The sequence below is a fragment of the Peromyscus leucopus genome, chromosome 5 (genome assembly GCF_004664715.2).
Source record: "Peromyscus leucopus breed LL Stock chromosome 5, UCI_PerLeu_2.1, whole genome shotgun sequence".
In the NCBI taxonomy this organism is placed as follows: Eukaryota; Metazoa; Chordata; class Mammalia; order Rodentia; family Cricetidae; genus Peromyscus; species Peromyscus leucopus.
Genome location: NC_051067.1, coordinates 51,339,661 through 51,359,338, shown reverse-complemented (window position 1 = coordinate 51,359,338; position 19,678 = coordinate 51,339,661). Strand labels below are relative to the sequence as shown.

At 40.7% G+C, this 19,678-nt stretch overlaps 1 protein-coding gene across 4 annotated transcripts in view; it reads left to right on the top strand.

Annotated features, from left to right (window-relative positions):
* Dip2c (disco interacting protein 2 homolog C) overlaps positions 1-7,528 on the top strand; it is a 408,405-nt gene extending 400,877 nt beyond the window's left edge. For all 4 annotated transcript variants that reach the window (XM_028859456.2, XM_028859459.2, XM_028859474.2 and 1 more), the window contains one exon: positions 6,950-7,528. In XM_028859456.2, the coding sequence (XP_028715289.1) occupies positions 6,950-7,042 (93 nt within the window). In that variant the 3' untranslated portion in view covers positions 7,043-7,528. The remainder of the gene's footprint in view (positions 1-6,949) is intronic.
* Positions 7,529-19,678: the final 12,150 nt, after the last annotated feature.

The window sequence follows — 19,678 nt, the reverse complement described above, 5'->3', positions numbered from 1 at the left end:
GTAAGCTAAACCTGGAATCATTGAGCATTTGTTTATGCCCTCTTTGGCATAAATAGACATTTGTTCATGTCTCCACAGGAGAAGTTACAGAATGTAGAGTTAACATCTTAACTCCAAAGCTTAAATGAGTATATACATATATATACACATAGTTACTGGTTTCCCTAAATACATCACTTACTTGAAATGATTCTTTGCAATGAAACATTGTGTAAGATCCAGGCAACAGGAGGAATCCTTGCTTCCTATGCACCTGGCACCTAATGGTTGGTTTTCTGATAAATGTGTTATGACAATGTTGAATAAATGAAGTGTTGGCTTCATAATGGGAGATAGTAGTGTATTTTTACTTACTTTAAAAAAAAACTCATAAGTATGGGTACTAATTTGAACTTTATTATAACCAGTAGGAGTTATGGCCCTATTTCGGGGGTCTTGGAAAAATCTTCAAGCATTTTTTGTACTGTTTCATTTTTTCCTATGCTTTCATTTTAATTTTTAGCTAATTTTTTCTTTTCTAACTGTAACTACTTTAAGTTAGAAATATCAAAATGTCTGATAATAGAAATTAACTAAAGTAAATGATACACAAAGGAAAATAGGCTTGCAGCCTCTTGCCAAGGACTATTTGGATCAGATTTTACTAGCAAATTAACTTTTGTAGGGCTGAGGAGGTAGCTCCTAGGTAGAGTGGCCTGCATAGCATGTGCAAATCCTTGGGCTTTGTACCCTGTATGTAACCAAACATGGTGGTGCACACCTGTAATACTAGCTCTTGAAAAGTCATCAGAAGACGGTCAAGATCATCCCTGGACAGTAGTATGTTGAGACCAGCTTGGGATGTAGTTATAATTTTAAAACATTTTCTTATTAAAAAAAAACTTTTTTGTATTTTTGAAAAGTAACTACAGATGTACCATTTCTAACATCACTTCCCAGAAGGCTGTGGAGTGGGGGCAGCAACTCATAAGCTCTCACACATTTACACCTCTGTACCTCAGAAAAAGGTGGTCCATCTATGCTCTTGGTTACTGCCAAGGTAAAATTTATCAGAAACTAACCAATGATAAAGTTCTTGCCCTCAGTGTATATTTCGTATTGTCAGTGAGGTGAACAGCCAGCACATAGATCTTTTTCTTTTCTTTCCAGAAAGTGTGAGTATCCTTTGTTGGTGAGGAGGATAAGAGGATAAAGAATGACTTGGGCACAGGCAGGTACTTTAGGGTAGGTGAGCAAGAAGTCTTTGGACCAATGCCAGTTTGCAGCATACACCATATTCACAGAAATGATGGAGCTGTGAAAAAAACTAGGTAATAGCAGAGGAGTAGAGGGCAGTGTAAAAGTTCTGGGGAAGGCCTGTTCACTGGAGACATTCATGTTTTGTTATTTTTTATAAAATTAAAAATTATCTCAGAAAGCTGCTGAACAAACAAAGCCCATGAAATACATAGCTTGGAGAGCAGAAATCTTTATCTTGCTCCCCATGGTATTTTCTCTAGAACAAGACACAATGTGAAATAAGGTGTGAGGAAGATCAATGTGCAAAATGAAGCATAAGAAGCTAAGATATTCTTGAGATTTTCCCACCTTCTGCCTAAATAGTTAAAGATGGTGAAAATTAAGGCTTCTCTTTGAAGGACCAGAATCACCAGTGGACACATTAGTATACTAGTGGGAGTATGTGCTGTCAGTTGACAGTTATTTCTGACATGTGGTTTTCTCCATAGCTCTGATCACCATCCTTCCATCCCTTCAGTGGGGCACTGAGATTCTGGGTAATCAGCTACTTACAATGAGGAGATTTGTTCCCTCCAAGACAGTAGTTAAACAGAGCCTTGTTCAGACTAGAAAGGGAGCCTCATCCATATGCATCTGGGCTTTAAAAATCGGTTCTGCTGAGCAGTGGTGGCGCATGCCTTTAATCCCAGCACTCAGGAGGCAGAGGCAGGTGGAGGTGGATCTCTGTGAGTTTGAGGCCAGCCTGGGCTACAGAGTGAGTTCCAGGAAAGGCACAAAGCTACACAGAGAAATCCTGTCTCAGGGAGGAAAAAAAAGCCTATTCCTTGGGAATAGTGTTTTATAAAATTAATGGTGTCACTTTTTGGCCTTTTAGGCTTCTGTGCGCTTTATAGATTGGGCTTTTTTTTTTTTTTTTTAAACTATAGTACCAAAAGGCCTGAACAGTGACTTGAATACTCAAAGATTAAATCATGTTTTTGTTTTTTTCTCTCTACTACTGAACAGACACTAATTAATACCATTTAAAATGTATCTTGAGGGGGCTGGAGAGATGACTCAATTTTAAAATGCTTACCTTGCAAGGACCTGAGTTTAAATTCTAGAACCCACATAATACACACTTATACCAACATCAAGGAGGTAAAACACAGATCTTCAGACCTCACTGGCCAGCCAGCCTAGACTAATTGGCAAATTCCAAGCCAGTGAAAGACGCTGTCTCTAAGAAAAGTGGACAGTACCTGAGGAACAATACTTGAGGTTGTCCTGTGGCCTCCACAGGCACATCTATAATTGTATATATACATACACACAAATATATTAGATAGTACGTCATTTTCAAGTTTAAAAGGGAGCCAGAGAAATGATGAGGTGGTCTGAGTTCAGTCTCTAGAAACCATGTGGTGGAAGGAGAGAACTCCCATAGATTGTCCTCTGACCTTTACACATGCACCATGGTACATGTGTTCAACATTCTCCTCCCCACACTGTACACAAATAAATGAATGTAATTTTAAAAATTAAACTTTAGAAGGAATAAATTAGGGATTTGTTTTTATTTTACAAACATCTTCCCCCAGCTGTTTTCACTACCCTTACATATCTCTTTACCCGTGGTCAGTTTTATGTTGAACAACCTTCTTTTCTATGGAGTTTGTCCATGCCTTTGCTTGCTGACAGTTTTATCTTCAATGTTCCTGCCTAGAATGGGCTGTCCACTATCTGCACGGCAGAGGCTGTGTCCCCTTCCTGGTCCCTTCTAAGGTCTTTCAGACTCCATAGGTGCAAAGACCTTCATTCCTCTGCCTTTTCTTGTTCTACACTTTCTGTCATGTCTTTTGTAAGCAGCTGTGCTGGGGAACAGCTTCGCCAATGACCCTCTTTAGGGCTCTCACATACACTGATTCTGTCACTTCTGAGTATGAATAAGTTTCAGAAAAAAAAAAAAAACTGGAGTCTTTTAGCCATCAACCCTATGCATTTCAACAGAAATTATAGTGTATCAGTTCAATGAATACTTGTTTGGTGGGAGGTTAGTGTCCCATGTAAAAAGCATATAGCACTTCTGAGTTTTCCCCAAAATGAACTCATAGTGTGAATCTGCTTCAAGTGAAATGTCCTTACAAGTGAAAATGGACATTCAGGCTTTGCTCTGTAAGAACACACAGAGACAGACAGACAGAATGTGGACTGTCTTTTAACATGTTGGACCCTTTTATCAGGACAGCTTCTAGTTAGATCCTCCCATACTCATGAAGGATAAAGTTTAGTCATTGGTTTCTACAATAAGAGAAAAGCCTAAAGACGTAAGTGGACTTTGCTAATTGACAGAGCTATGAAGTAAAAACAAAGAAATCTATAAGAATGAGCCATTTATCATTTTTAGGAATGTATTTCTCAGAATCTTGAGCTACAAAAATGATGTAATTTTGATTTATTGAATTATGATGAACATAGATATTGGAAAAAATCTAATTATGACTTTAATTAGCTTTAACATCAGTTTCTTTTCTCTCTCTCTCTCTCTCTCTCTCTCTCTCTCTCTCTCTCTCTCTCTCTCTCTCTCTCTCTCTCCTCTCTCGAGACAAGGTTTTACTATGAAGCTCTGGCTTTCCTGGAGCTCACTGTGTAGACCAGGTTGTACTCAAACTTACAGAGATCCACCTGCCTCTGCCTCTTGTAGCAGGAATCTTTAAAGTTGTTATTAATAAAATCAAACCTGAGCCGAGTTATTGGGGTCCATGCTGGTAGATCAGAGAGACAGAACTAGCCACAGCTATCTCACCTCGCCCGATTCTCAGCTGGTCTTGTCTCCTCAGACTGGAGGCCTCTGAGTCCTCATCCGGAATGGGTCTCAGCTGAATTACTGCTCAAAAGCCTGAATGCTTAACCAGCCAAAATCTAACCAGCCAAAAGCTTCTAGTTTCTGGTCCTCACGCCTTATATATCTTTCTGCCTTCTACCACCACTCCCTGGGATTAAAGGCTGGCTCTCTGGGATTAAAGGCGTGTGTCACCATGCTTGGCTATTTCCAATGTGGCCTTGAACTCACAGAGATCCAGAGGGATTTCTATCTCTGGAATGCTAGGATTAAAGGTGTGAGTGCCACCACTTTCTAGCCTTTGTATCTAGTGGCTGTCTGTTCTCTGACCCCAGATATTTTTATTAGAGTACACAATATTTTGGTGAACACAATACCACCACAGCCTCTTTTTTTTTTTTTTTTTTTTTCATTTTTCAAGACAGGGTTTCTCTGTGTAGCTTTGTGCCTTTCCTTGATTTCACTCTGTAGACCAGGCTGGCCTCGAACTCACAAAGATCCACCTGCCTCTGCCTCCCGAGTGCTGGGGTTAAAGGCGTGTGCTACCACCGCCCAGCCTCTTCTTCCTCTTAAGTGTTGGGGTTATAGGCATGGGCCACTAATCCAAACTTAATATCAGTTTCTATAGTACCATTAAACAGTGTCATTGTTTATTAACCTATGCTAGAACAATTTCCCATATCCTTGATGGCTATTTAAAGCAGAAAAACTCTCAGCATTAGCTATGTACACAAAAATTAGCATCCTCTTTTCATTAAAGGAAGAGAAGGAAAAACAATGCCTTCCGTCTCCCAAAGGAGACCTCAGTTGTTTTTTCATTAAGGAAAAGAAAAAAACTCAAGTGTGAATGCTGACTTTTTTATTACATAGAATAAAATGAGTGATTTGTCTGAGAGGAAAGCTTGTCTATAAATAACTTTGTGCAATTAAATCAAATAGTAATAGTTCTAGTAAAACTTAAATCTTGAAAGTCCCACAAAGAAAGAGAAATACCGTCATCACGATGATAGAAATAAGAGTCCTTGATCATTAAAGAGAACAAAGTGGAATGCTCAAAGGGCAATATGACTCTCCCAGCATAAAACAAATAGCTATAATAAGAGTTTAATTAATTTGTACTTTCAAGCCACTTGTCTTCCTCTGCCATGTTCTTAGATAAGAGAAGTTAAAAATAAAGTGTTGTCAGAGATTTTTGCATGCTCTGGGGAGTTAGTAGTCACTGTAAGCTACAACTTTCCTATCATCTTCTGCTCTATGTTGTCTTTGATAATTAAGACTCTGATCTGAGATTACAGAACCTGTATTCTCCATCACTTGACTTGTTCTTTGTTACAGTCCAGAAAAGTTCCTGGGTTTCAGACTATGCTTTGAACCAAGAAACCAGAACCTAAACTTGTCATTTAAGTTCAGTGTGACCAGCAAAGCTGCACCACTCTGCAGCCTGAGTGATTTCACATTGGTTACCTGCCCTTTAAAAGGAAGAGCCCTCGCTGGGCATGTTTTTCTACAGGATCAGACTGAGGAGGTCAGGCTTGGTATTGGTATGGCCTTTTCAGAAGAGTCAGCTCAAGGCAAAAACAGATAATGTGTGAATAAATGGACCATGTTCCAGTAAAACATTTCAAAACCAAGCAAGATGGTCTTCGGCTGGTCCTTGTAAATCTCATTCCATTTACCAACTTGGCAGCTAATGGCACAGCCTGGCAGATTATAGTACAGGGAAACTGTATTTTCACTATCTTTTGCCCAGACCAAACTGAATAATCCACTTTTCCTATCCCACCCCCACTCTCCCTAAAAATTTGGACCTTTTTTTGTTTTTGATTTGTTTTTGTTTTGAGTCAGGGTCTCATGTAGCCCAGGCTGACTCCATGTGTAAAGAGGAAGGAGCAAGTTTACAGTGTAAGAGCCTGGTACTTGATACCTTCATACTTCAAATGCACCTCTGATGCTCTCCTTTTAGTAATCTTATGAATAAGGTGAGATACCATAACTATAAATATAAAGACTTCTCTTCACTGTCATAATGAGAAACTTAAAATTATTAAGGAGCTGAAGAGGTGGCTGAAAGGTTAAGAGCACTTACTGCTCTTGAAGGAGACCTGAGTTTGGTTCCCAGCACCTATGTCCTCCATTAGTGCCTCCATTCACAGGCACAGACACATGCATACACATAATTTAAAAATAGAATACATTTTAAAAAACTGTTTCAAGTCAATAGATTAAACCATGAAATATATACTTTGAAGTGAACCATTAAGATATATACTTGCTGCCGGGCGGTGGTGGCGCACGCCTTTAATCCCAGCACTCGGGAGGCAGAGCCAGGCGGATCTCTGTGAGTTCGAGGCCAGCCTGGGCTACCAAGTGAGTTCCAGGAAAGGCGCAAAGCTACACAGAGAAACCCTGTCTCGAAAAACCAAAAAAAAAAAAAAAAAAAAAAAAAAAAAAAAAAAGATATATACTTGCAAATGCCATTGGAAAGAGAAGACTCAAAACCCATAAAGTCACTGTTGAGGCATGCTATCTACTTTACTGATAAAGATAATGCCACAATTGACATGCCATGGCCTGTCCTCTACTTCTCTTTTGTGCTCTGTGGATATGTTGACATCTTTTTAGTTAGTTTGTTTGTTTTCTTTTCCACCTTTAACAGTATAGTATGATTAATTTTAATGGTTTCCATATTTGACATTGTTTTGATCTTGTTATTACTTTGTTCCTTGCTTTCTGCATTCTCTTCCCTAACCCCATTCCTCCCTTTTCTTCATCCCATTCTTAATTGTTGCATTTTCTGTATGTCTCTCCTATGTGTGTCCTTTGTGTTTCCTGTCTATTGGCCTGTTGTCTTTTCCTTTTATCTTGTCCCCACCCTCCTGCTGCTTGTAGCCCCACAGGCTGTGGACACTGGTTGAGCAGGTAGGGGACTTTTCTCTTCATCACACCAATGCATACTCACCTCCTTACCTCCTACCTTTCTAGCTTCCAACATGGGGACAGCCTGGAAGTGCAGTGCAGAAATTGACAGGTGTTTTGTAGACCTATGGATGAGGTACCACCTAGAGTAGATGGTGCATTATTATGAATTTAATCATTGGTTCCCTTGCTGATTGGCTCTACCTCCATTTCCCACCACTGTCCACTTTTCAGAACATGTTTTGTGCCTTGCTTGTTTTTAATTGACCACCTATGGTTTTGAATTTCACATTGTTCACTACATTGGACAATGTTTCACTACCTGCAACTCCAGTGAATAATTACAAGGTAGAAAGAACATTATTTTTAGATCACTGTCACTGTAAGCATCTAAATCTTACTTGCATGTGTTTTGCTTTTTCCTGCTGTCAGTGATGGGACCCCACTGGCCACTGTTACTGAGAGTTAGAACAAAAAAGTAGTGATTTGTTTTGTTTTTAGGCAGGGTCTCACTATGTAACCCTAGCTTGCCTGGAACTTAAAAGTACCCACCTGCCTCTCTCCTGCTTCCTGAGCACTGGGATTAAAGGCATGCACCACCATGCCCAGCAAAGCTGTTATTATTTTTATTCTTCTATTTAAACATACTTTTGGTGAAAAATTGAGGTTCTTTCTTAAAGAAATATAGTGTAGTTTAAGTAAATTCTGAAGGGCTTAACTTCTCCCACCCCTTTCACAGATCTGTTGTGGTTGCCATATTTTTTCAACCTCAATATTGTCTTGCTTACCACTAAATGTAAACTGTTATACCATTTCAATAATAAAGACCTTCCTGAGCAGAGGCCATTGATCAGAAGTCAGTCCAGTCTATTTTTAGAAGATATTTATTATGCTGAGATTAGATTTCTGGACTGCTATGTTAAATGAAGACAGCTCAGAGTACTTACTGCTCAGCTGGCTTGAAGAAACATAGAACCTCCCTGACTTATGTCACCGACAAAAATAAACCTGAGGCTGGAGGCACAAGCAGGACTAAAAGGAACAAAATAATTATCTCTTGTATCTTCCTCCTCAATCTGTCAGCTCCTGTCACACTTCTGCTTCAGTATCTTAAGGTCTAAAAATAGCCTTTCTGTATGCATGTTGTGAAAATTTCTGAGCAAGACCCTTCATATGACAATCCATTTCTGCAGCCAAACATTTTCTAGTAAAAGAGGTTACATCCCTCCTTTATTCTTATTATACATGCATAGATGGGGTCAAGCTTTGTGAAGGGCCAGTGTGATCCTAAAATGTTCCTTTTGAGAATTTAGAAGCTCAAACCAGATGTTAAAGGCTACTTGGAGAGGTGTAAGTTTAGCACCATTGGTCTTTTGGGTTTTTTCGTTCAGTTTAAGGTTTTACTGAACAAATGCTTACCAGTTAGTAGAAAGTTATAAGACAGCAGCTTCTTTCCCTGCAAACAGGTTAACTATACTGTGTTGTTGTTTGCAGGGGAACATCAGGACCTGACCCCACCACTGTCTATGTTGACATGAGAGCCCTGAGACATGACAGGTATGAGTTCTGTCCTCTCTCTCCTTTTCTCCGTTCCTCCATTATTGGTGCCTAGCACATGTGTGTCCAAAAAAAAAAAAAAGTGAAAGGAGTCATGTTTTCCTTGTTCAAAGATAAAATGTATGACAGAACAAGTTGGCTTAAACTTTACAGATAAAAAACTTGGTCCATTTGCATGTCAATATGTGTCAACATTTTTCTACATGAGAATTGTGTGTGTCCCCATGCGTGCGTGCATGCACACGCGCATGTGTGTGCGAGCAACACACACACACCCAAACACACACATACACACACCATATTATAGGTGTTTCATGCAAAGTAACTGTGAATCTACCCTTTTCTGCCAACATGCTGAATAAGATTTTAAAATGGAGCTATTGGTGTGTTCATTTGTGTTTTTTGTGTAAAGTTTATCTCAGGAAGAGAGGCAGGCGCTGCACAAAGCCCTGCCTCAACTAGAAGATCCTATTGAGATGGCCAAGAGAGAAGAAAAAAAATTTGTATTATTTTACATCAGTGCCTCTCCATTGATATGATTTGTGTTCTGCTTGGTTGCCATGGAAATGCCCAGCATAGATTGATCTATTTCTCAGTATTGATTAGGTTTTTTACATGAATGTGTTGCAATACACCAGGTAAGTATGTGTGTTACCTGTGTTTTCTAGAAGTTCACTCATCTATCAGCACTATAATACATGGAAAACCACCAAGAGTGTGTTGGATTAGAGGTAAGAAAACGGAAAGCAGCACTCATCCCTGCCTGACAGAATAGGTCAGCTGAAGCTCTTCAGAGAACAGGAAACCAGTATCTCTGCAAACTGAGAAAGGGGTCCAGATTTGGTGACAGTGGAGCATGCAACACCCAGGAGACCAGGGTAGTTACCACTCCCTACTCCCACAAGGCTATGTGCATCCTTAGCTAATGTTGGGCCATATCTGGAACCATTTTTGATTGTGCAATTGCCATCAAAAGTGATATGCTGTTGTGTAGTTGATAGAGTCAGGGACACTGCCCACACACTGCCAGTGCATGAAACAAGTGCTGAATATCAGCAGCACCAAACAGACCCAACAGCACTCTTGTTGATGGCCTGCCTAGCCGCATAGTGCTATGTGAGACTCTCACAAATCACAATGATTAGAGACTGTGTCATTAAAAACCCCTTATATGATGGCTGGGACCAATGAAAATGTCTTTCTCCTCAGCACTCTTCCCCACAGAACCAGGTTCTGGATGGTCAGGGTTCAATCAGAAACACTTTCAAAACTCAGAACCAGCATTAGAACAACTGAATAACTTGTTCCCAGGTCAGAGGCATGAAGGTCTTCAAGTGATGTCTTCTACATCTGAAAACAAATCCACTTAAATATAACCTTACTTGGAAAATGTCTTGTTTGTACAGCTTGCACAAAGAGTGTTTGTGTTAGTGACAGTTTAGCAGTTCTCCTTTGGCCTGGCCCCCAAATACAGGAAGAGCAGCTTCTTAGTGCAGTGTGGTTGGATGTCCTCATGTGTTGTGAGTACCTAGGCTATCAGGGAAAGCCTCAAGTTTGGATTTTAGAGTTTTCTTTTGTCAAAAAACAGAATGTCTCAAGAACTGTCTTTATCTATTAATCTCTTAACCTACCATTTGTCTTCATTATGACAAATCTCCTTACTGAGAAGGGCAGGGTGTGGAGAAAGTGCTATGAAATGAGGGAATGAGGGTCTGCATGGTATATAGTGATGAAGTAATTCATGTTCAACATCTGATCAGCACTGTACTGCTGGAAAGAGCCAGAAGCCTGGTCAAAGATGAGCCCTTTGTGATCAACTAATTCTGTTATCTTGACCAAGGCCTTCTTAATGATACCTTTGTCCTAATTTCAAGTTAGAATAATAGTCTTTCCTTCTAGGGTACTTTGATCATTAACCACAGCTCCTCCTGCATCGGATATCTTAGACTAAGGGCTGTGTTTGAGCAGTCCCCAGGCCTCATATCAGCGTGGTGGACTATGCCCAGGGACCTTCTTGGAGCTTGGGTTTGATACTTTGCAGTTTTCCTGAAATAACTTCTGAGTTCTCTTCTATATCAGAGAAAAACTGAGAACTATTCCTTAGCCACCAGAGTATCTTCCGGTATCTTACTCCTCTAACTTCTTCACTCAGTCTGCCTCAGGCCTTTTCAGTCTACTTTTTCTAGTAGATGTACCTTCTCTTTCTCTATCCAGCAACTCTTCCCATCCTGGGTCTGAGAGATGCTTCCTTCCTCCATGACTCTGCAACTCACTCCTTAAATTTGTACTGTGGGGTTGGTGTGCATCTGTGTGTACATGTGTGTTTGTATAGGTACTCAGGCACACAAGAGCTCATATGTGAATGCACACATAGTAGGCCAGAGAACAGCCGGTGCCATTACTCAGGTTATGTCCACCTTTGTTTGTTTGTTGATTGGTTTTGGCTACAGGACACTCACTGAACTAACCGCATTTGCTCTACTGGCTGGCCAGTGAGTTCCCAGGAATCCCCCTGTCTCCACCTCCTCGGCATTGAAATTATTATAATTGCATATTATCATGACCAGTGTCTTTAACATGCGTTCTGGGGATAAAACCTGGGTTTATTGAATGAGTCATCTCCTCAGACCCATCCTCCACTGTTTTTTTTAATAGATAGACATTACAATGTTCCTGCTTATTTGGCCTTTTGTCTAAGTCTGTCCTGCCCACTTCACTCCATCTGCCTAGGCCCTTTTTTCCATGGCCTACTGCATAAAATCTCAGTATCATCTTCATCCTTCCTTCACTTGTCAGTGGATGTCCACCGTTCTGACATCCAGACACACTGACAGCCTCATCTGCGTCCTCTGGGATCCCCTATGGTTGGTGTTCTCCCAGGGTTTTTCTCTGATAGCCTTTTGAGAAGTTGAGTCTGTCATTCTCAGTTCAAACACAGTCTCCTCCACATTGAAGTCACCTCCTTCTAGAAGGAAATAATGCCCAGGTTTTACATCTTAAGCATTACTTTTGACCTTGATTACATATTTAAAATATACTTTGTGTTGCATCTCCTGGGACATAGGGCTCCAGGATTGGACAGGTCTGAGTCCAGATCTTCTCCCTGTTTATGGCCCTGGAACAGGGTATTAGTTCTGGGGTCTCAATTTCCCGTGTTTAGGATAGACACAGGAAAATGAGTCTTTGCAGGTACCTGCAATAGCTAGAGGGAAAAAAGGAAAGCAACTCTGAGGTTCTTAGGGTAGGTTGAAACATGCTGGGAGCCTTGGGTAGAGAGAGGTGGAGATTCTAGTGGTAAGATAAGTCTTCCCTAGAGAGCCTAGTGTCTCCATCCACAGCACACAGATGTCCTATCCTCAGAAAACACAAGGCCAAAGCTGGAAAGCAGTGAGATAGGAGAGCTGTTAAAAATGTTATTCTTTCATTCTTCTGGTGTTCCTATGAAAGTAGGCTAGTGGTTTTCTCATTATAGCTATGTGAGGATCTGTCATAAGGATTAATTACTTTACCAATTGATTTAATGGGACATACACTTGGGAGTGTCAGGACACCTGCCCAATTATCACTTAATTAGCCTGGAAAGCTTAGTTTGTTAGTATGCTATGCACTATGAGAGAAAGAAGGAGAGAGGTGGGTAGGTGTAAGCTAGCTCAGAGACTGAGATCAAGCTCTCAGTAGTCCATCCTGTGGAAACAAGTGATTAAATAGAGTCATTAACCATTTCAGCTTGGTTTTATGCCTCTGTTTAATACTCATTTATTCTTGTAGCCCAGTATTAGGATTTGCAATAGAGAACATTTCTGCCTCATATTATGAGGATACATATTCCTCCAGTTTCCAGAATAAATTTAATTCCCACATATATGAAAGTATTCAGGGTCTATTTAAATTATTTACTGTGTATTTATTTAAAATGAATTCATAGTTACGATCATCTCTTTCAGTTTGATCTTTTCTTAAGCACATGAATTATTCCGTCTTTAAGAAAGAAAAATATTTCTCTGACATTTTAAGAAACAATTTCAATGGGTTGTCAGATCCAACCCTATATTAGTAAAGTCTAGAGGAGATTTGTTTGTTTCCATCAGGGTTGTAACTGAAGAAATGATTAAAGGTGTGGTTAGAACACTATGAATTCTAGGCTGGGCATGTAGTTCAGTTAGTAGAGCACTTGCTTAGTTTAGTGTGTAAGAAACTCTGTGTGCCATCCTTAGCACTGCATAAACTGAGGTAGTGGGTACATGCAGTAATCCCAGCACTGGGGAGGAAGAGGTGGGCAGACCAGAAAATCAGCTACATATCAAGTTTGACATCAAACTGGACTCCATGAAACCATCCTGGGAGGAAGGCAGGAAGGAATGAAATCCAAGCATGGATTCTAGACTAATCACTACCCAATAAATAGGTGGATGTCAAGAATACCAAGAACAGTGGACAGCGAAAAGGGCATCCCAGTGGGTTATGATTGGTCAGCAATAGGATAGGAGAAGCAAGGGTAAAATCGAAGACAATGTTTGTTTGAACAGGAGTCTTTTCTAGCTTGGTCCCTGGTGTGTATTGTGTGAGTGGCATGAGATATATATATGGGGTGGGCATGCTGTATACATGCACATAAGCTCATGTATGCTCAAGGGTATTGTGTGTCGAAAATGTAAGAGCATTTGGATAGTATGTTATTAAAATGGGCTACATATGAAAATGCTCATGATTGTAAAAGAAGATAACAAGCAAACGAGACTTTCATGTTTGTGAGGGTGTGTGTGTGTGGTGTGTGTGTGTGTGTGTGTGTGCGCGCGCGCACGCGCGGCGCGCTTCTTATTGTATATTGCTAGTATTGTGTGTGTTACATGCACACAGGTGTTCTGGTATGTGTGTGCACATGCTAACATGAATTTGTACTTCTGTGGTTTATGTGCCAGTGTTCCTGCATACTTTTCCAATACATTCCAGAATTCTCTGGGAAGATTTGGGGTCTGCTTTACTACTCTTTATTAGTGTGGAGGAATGGGGGCCTGTGTATCCTGTGTCTTGAGGATGTGCTGATAAAGCACAGAAAGGGAAGACCTGTGATCTGATGTTGCCCTGCCTCATATCTGCTCCTAGCTCTTTCTTTTTCCAAGTGCAGGCCCACCTTCTGCTTCTGTTCAAGTATTTACAAACACTCTTTGTTTTGTGAATAAAAATTGTCAAAAGTCAGACATGATGACACATGTTTATTACCAGCTCTGAGAAGAGAGAGACAGATCCCTGGAGCTTTCTGGCCAGATAGCCTAGCCTACTTAGCAAGCTCCAGGTCAATGAAATTCTGTGACAAAAAAAAAGTAGTAGAAGGTATTGACCTCTGACCTCCATTCCCCTCCCTCCACCACACACAGCGCACACACACACACACACACACACCACACACGTATATTCATACATACACACGTAAAATTGTCTTGTGGCCAAGTGAAGAGCAGCTAATCCTTGATTAACTGGTAAGAAAGGAAAATGAACAGTGAAGATCACAGAGCTGGAAATCAGAACCCTGGGAAATACAATGAGCTGCTCTGGTCATGGTCAACCAAGGTCTTCTCAGCAGTTCTCCATACAAAGTTACTATTAACTATGCTTTAGACTAAAACCCTTTCCCTTCTGAGAGGGTTTTCACTATTTCTTTAGTTAGGCACTCTTAGTTTAGCAGGCCACCTGTGCTACTGAGCCCATAGGTGTAGTTGTTTGTTTTTACTCTTTTACACTTGGTCTTTGGGAGGCCTGCCACCCAGCTCCCAATAATACATGGAGGCTTACTTTTCTTATAAATGCCCAGCCTTAGCTTGGCTTGTTTGTAGCAAGCTTTCTTAAATTGTCCCCTCTGTCTTTTGCCTCTGGACTTTTACCTTTCTCTATTTCTGTATCCTTTCTTTACTTCTTATTCCATAGCTTGCTGTGTAGCTGGGTGGATGGCCCCTTGAGTAGTCGTCCTCCTCTTCCTCTTGCTCCTGCTCTTTCTTCCTTTTTCTCCTTATATTATTCTCTCTTCTTATCAGCCCACCTGCCTTGCTATTGCCATTCACCTCTTCATTAGACCAATCAGGTGTTTTAGACAGGCAAAGTAACACAACTTCACAGAGTTAAACAAATGCAACGTAAAAGAATTCAACACATCTTTGTTAACTAAACAAATGTTCTACAGCATAAACAAACATAACACATCTTCAACTAATATTCTACAACACATAGTACTCCTTCCTCAGCATGTTGTCTATACCCAAGCAGAGCTGTACTAACTATAGGCTTAAAGTTCACGGCCTGGGCACATGACATGTTTAAGATGCCATTTGATGCTCATCCTTCCCCTTTAAGTGCAGAGCACTTTGAGTACAGAGGCATCTTTCCAGTTGTTTTGCAAATGGGGCAAATTTGACTCCATCTCCTTTCTCTGTGTCATTACAGATGTGTTCTTGCTATTTGTCCTTGCCAAGGCATTGTTGACTCTACTATCAGTAGCCCTTTCTAGAACATCTACCTTTCCCATGGGATAATACTAACAATTAACTTACCTTGAGAGCTTGCCAAACCCAAGCCATGTACTAAAGTGGCCAAAGACAATGGTGTGGTCCAAAAAGCCCACTGAGTGATGTGTATTTCCACTTACAGAGTCCGCTTGTAGAAAGGGATCTCCTCACAGCTTACCTCTGATGGAATCTGGAAAAGTAAGTAAAAAGTGTTAAAGTCCTATCCAAGTATAAAGGTGAGTAGAAAGAATGACTTTAAAGTGTCAAGGAATATATTCTCAGAGACCCTATATTACCTCGGGAACAAAAGTTTTCGTGAAGATAATGTTTCAGGATGGTTTGGATATGTATACAAAAAGTCCATAATAGTGTTTGAACATTGTTTATTTTTAAATAACAAACCTATGCTGCATTCGAGCACTAGATGCCTGAGTCCTACCTCTCTCTCTATGGCCTCTGTCCTAAGGGTGTCCCTAGGTTCTAATATGAGTGTTCCAGTTCAGTTATTTGTCCCATGTTCCCAGTCCCAGTCTCAGCTCTCAGAGAGAAAAGACTTTCAGAACATTGAGAAGATTCTCATACTGTCTTGTACTTAAATACCAGTCATTACTGTTTAGTCACCTGCTCATACATAATAGAAGCAAGGTTATTAAGTATTCTTATTATCCTAGTGTCTAGTTAAAATCAGGTATCATACTAAAAAGAAGTATGTGAATAATGGTTCTCAGTGGTCAGCTATTAGTTTAGTTTCTGTCACATTGTTAGTCTTCAAAGAACTAAAAATATGTTTAAACTTACATGAATTTTTCCTTTTTTGTCCTAAATAGCAATCCTTTCTCCATTTGACATAGTTTTATTTTGTTTATTTTATTCATGGTATATATGTGGTATGCATGCCCATGTTCACACACACATGCAAAGCCAGAGCAGGATGTTGGATGCCTTCCTCTGTCACTCACTCTCTGCCATATTGCCTTCAGAGTCTTCACTGAAGTAGAAGTTCATCATGTCTTTGACTAGATTGTATTAACCAGCGAGTTCTTGGATCCACCTGTCTGTAATCCCAATGCTGGCATTACAGACATGCACAGCCATGCATAGCTTTTTGTGTGGATGCGGATTTAAACTCATGCCTTCATGCTTACAGGCAAGTGCTCATGCTTGCAGGGCAAGTGACACACTTCTAAAAGCAGCTTATTGCTGTGGCCTTTTAGAATATGTACATCCATTTCTGCAAGTACTATACCTTCATGAAGTGTTTATCAGGGTAGGAAGTAGTAACCACCATCCCAACATAATTTGAGGGACATTAAGTACAGATACCAGGGTCATCACCCTTCAGGAACAGCATGACTGCTCTAAGATGTCATGATTCTACCACAGAGTATCTTGCTTCAACTTACTATAGAATGTCAAGTTTTCTGAACCAAGGCAGGTCATATTTGAGATTTTAGAGTGAACTTTGGAGCCCTTTGCTATGTGATACAGTAGTAGTTGCTAAGTTCAATTGAGAGGAAGGACTTAGTGTCAGTGTCTATAATAAAAGTTGTTCACCTATAGGAATGGGTCCTCGGGGGCTCAAGATACAGATACAGTGGAGAGGAGTAAATAGCAGGAAGATGTTCCAGTCAGAACCTACCAGGCTGGGCTAGGAGCTGACCCAAACTTTTACTTCTAACCCATTACAAAAACATCCTCTATTGATTCATTTACCAAGATCATTTTAGACCACGCATATCCTGCAAATTCGCCTCTGCAACTGTTCAAGTTTCCAGTTGACTCTGCTCTGTCTCCTTCCTTAATCCCCGTATGCCAGGCTGCTAAATCAAAGTGTGCAAATTCCTATCTTGGCACGGCAACCATGTGAAATTTGCATCATTATCATGGATTTGCTTCAGAATTCCTTTGTAAAGGTCAGATCTGGGCATTTATCAGCTTTGAGATATGACAATCAGGTTTCATATTTTAAAGTCCCTCTGCCCCAACTGTAGAATCACTAGAGCATTGACAGCAGAACATCCTCTTGTAATGGCACACACTTTAACTTCATGCCACAGTGCTCTCTAAATGGTCTTTGGAAAGGAAATGGCAACCTCGGCATTGAGGCTAGTTTGTCATGGAAGAGTGTGATACCTGCCTGCCTTTCAGCTGCAATCAGAAATTACTCCTCTCTTATCTCAAACAGATACTTCCTGAGTCCGGATTATTATTGCCAATCCAGAACTAAAGGCCCACTGGAGACTCCCACCTGGAGAGGTGAGTCATGGAAAGTCTTCTGGGAGATGTTTCCTCCTAGATCAGACCTCTGAGCCTGTTTTGCTTTGATGCCTCCTACATCCACAGCTCATGCTGCTCACATGAAGCAATCATGGTGGCCAGGAAGAGCTGGAATGTGCCTTACCACTTCAGTCATCCCTGCAAAGCTCAGTATTATAGAGTGGCATTCCCTAAAGACATAGAAAACATGTTAGCAGAGAATTCCAAAAGCACAGCAAATCTGACTTCTGTAGACTCACTCTGTTAGAGTGTTCTTATGAGCCTTCTCTGTTTCTAAGAACTCCTTCATCAGAAAAATTATTGAAACCTTCAGAGTGAACAGATCTACACTTTATCATAATGGCCACAAAACTGAAAGCCCACAGAATAGCAAAGTGGTAGTTAGATATGTGTTTTAGATCAGAGAGCAGACGATGGTACTTTATACCACTTGTGATGAAATCCCACTCACTGATTCCCTGTCATTTGGTCCCCCCCAGGCTGTTGTAAGTATGGCTAGAGAGAAGTATCTCATCATGTTCCTATCCTCTAAATTTTTCTTCCACTGACAACAGTTGGGCCTTGATGCTACTCATTTGTTGAGGTCAAGTGTCACATTTTGTCCTTTCTCTTATTCTCTCCACTGATAAGATTTCTCTGAGAAAGTAAAGAACATGAGAAAATGACAAAGCATAAGTCTCAGACTGTGTATAGAGCCATTTTACCTTTCCTCCAGTTATCCTGTTTATGCCTTGGCTACCAGCTGAAAATGTCTTTGTGTGATCATACCTGCATCCTCTACCCTACATGGCCCAGCATTAGGACAGTATCAGCCCACCCAGGAACATTTTCCCACAGAGCGTGTGGTAGACACATGATCAAGTCCTGACCATTTCTACCTGCTCTGCTATTCCTTTCTTGTCTGGCTACTTTATAATCCCGAGTTTGAATCTTATGATCATGTAAAATGATCTGTACTAGGTTAATCAAGTGCTGCATTCAAAGTTCTGTCCCCTCCCGAGGCAACCAGGACTGACGATGCCAGGAAGTTGTTTTTTTTCATCTTTACTCTAGCTTGATGGAATCATAATTGGCAAATAAAGTGCATAAGTCAAATGTACACACAATGTTTGTGATGCAGAAGTGGTTGTATGCATTGTAAAATGACTTACATTCAAAGTAATTGGTACACCTGTCACCTCATAAAATTACCTTTCCCTGTGTGTGGTGAGAAGTTCTGCTGCCAATTTTCAAACCGAAAAAGCATAGTCTCTGTGTTGTATAATGGTTTCCAGAAAACCTTCATCATCTAAATGGAGGCTATTACCCTTCAGCCAACATTTCCCCATCCCTGTCCACCCTTAGGTACCAGTGAAACCTGTTTGCCTCTGCTTTCTATGAGCAACCTTTCAGAGTCCACATATAGGTGAGATTAAGCAGTATATGTCTTGCTCTGACTTCTCCTACTCGTGTTGTTAGAAATGGCACGCTTCCATTTTCCCCTTTTAAGACTGAATTAGCGGTTGGGGATTTAGCTCAGTGGAAGAGCGTTTGCCTAGCAAGCTCAAGGCCCTGGGTTCTGTCCTCAGCTCCAAAAAAACAAAAACAAAAAAACAGTAAAGTGGCCAGGTGGCTGGTGGTACATTCCTTGCCGGGCGGTGGTGGCGCACGCCTTTAATCCCAGCACTTGGGAGGCAGAGCCAGGCAAATCTCTGTGAGTTCAAGGCCAGCATGGGCTACAGAGAAAGTTCCAGGAAAAGTGCAAAGCTACACAGGGAAACCTTGTCTCCGGAAAAGCAAAAACAAACAAACAAAAAAAGACTGAATTATATGACCTTGTCTGTATTAGTTACTTGTCTTGTTGCTGTGACAAAAGTAAAATAAGGAAGAGTTTATCTTGGTTAATGGTCCCAGGGTATGGTCCATCATGGCAGGGAAATCATAATGTCAGTAGCTCAAGACAGTTGGTCACATTGTATCTACGTCAAGGAGCCTAGACAGATGAATACTGGTGTTCACCTAGCTTTCTCCTTTTTATGTAGTCTAGAATGCAGCCTAATGAATGAAACTGTTCACATTTAGGGTGGTTCTTTCCACCTCAACTAACCTAATCAAGACAGTCCCTCACAGATGTGCCCAGAGACTTGTCTCCAAAGTGATGCTAGATCCTTTCAAGTTGACAACCAGTATAATCTGTCACACAGTCTTAGCAAGGAAATATTTCATATTGGACACAAAAAACAGTTGCCTCTACCTCATCTAATGTTGTTGTTGTATCTTTATGTTACCCTTTGATTACTTTAATAGGTGCTTAGTAAATGTCTGCTAGGATCCAGGCACTGTTCTGGGGTCTTGGGATAAAATGGTAAACAATACAGATGAGGGTCTCTCT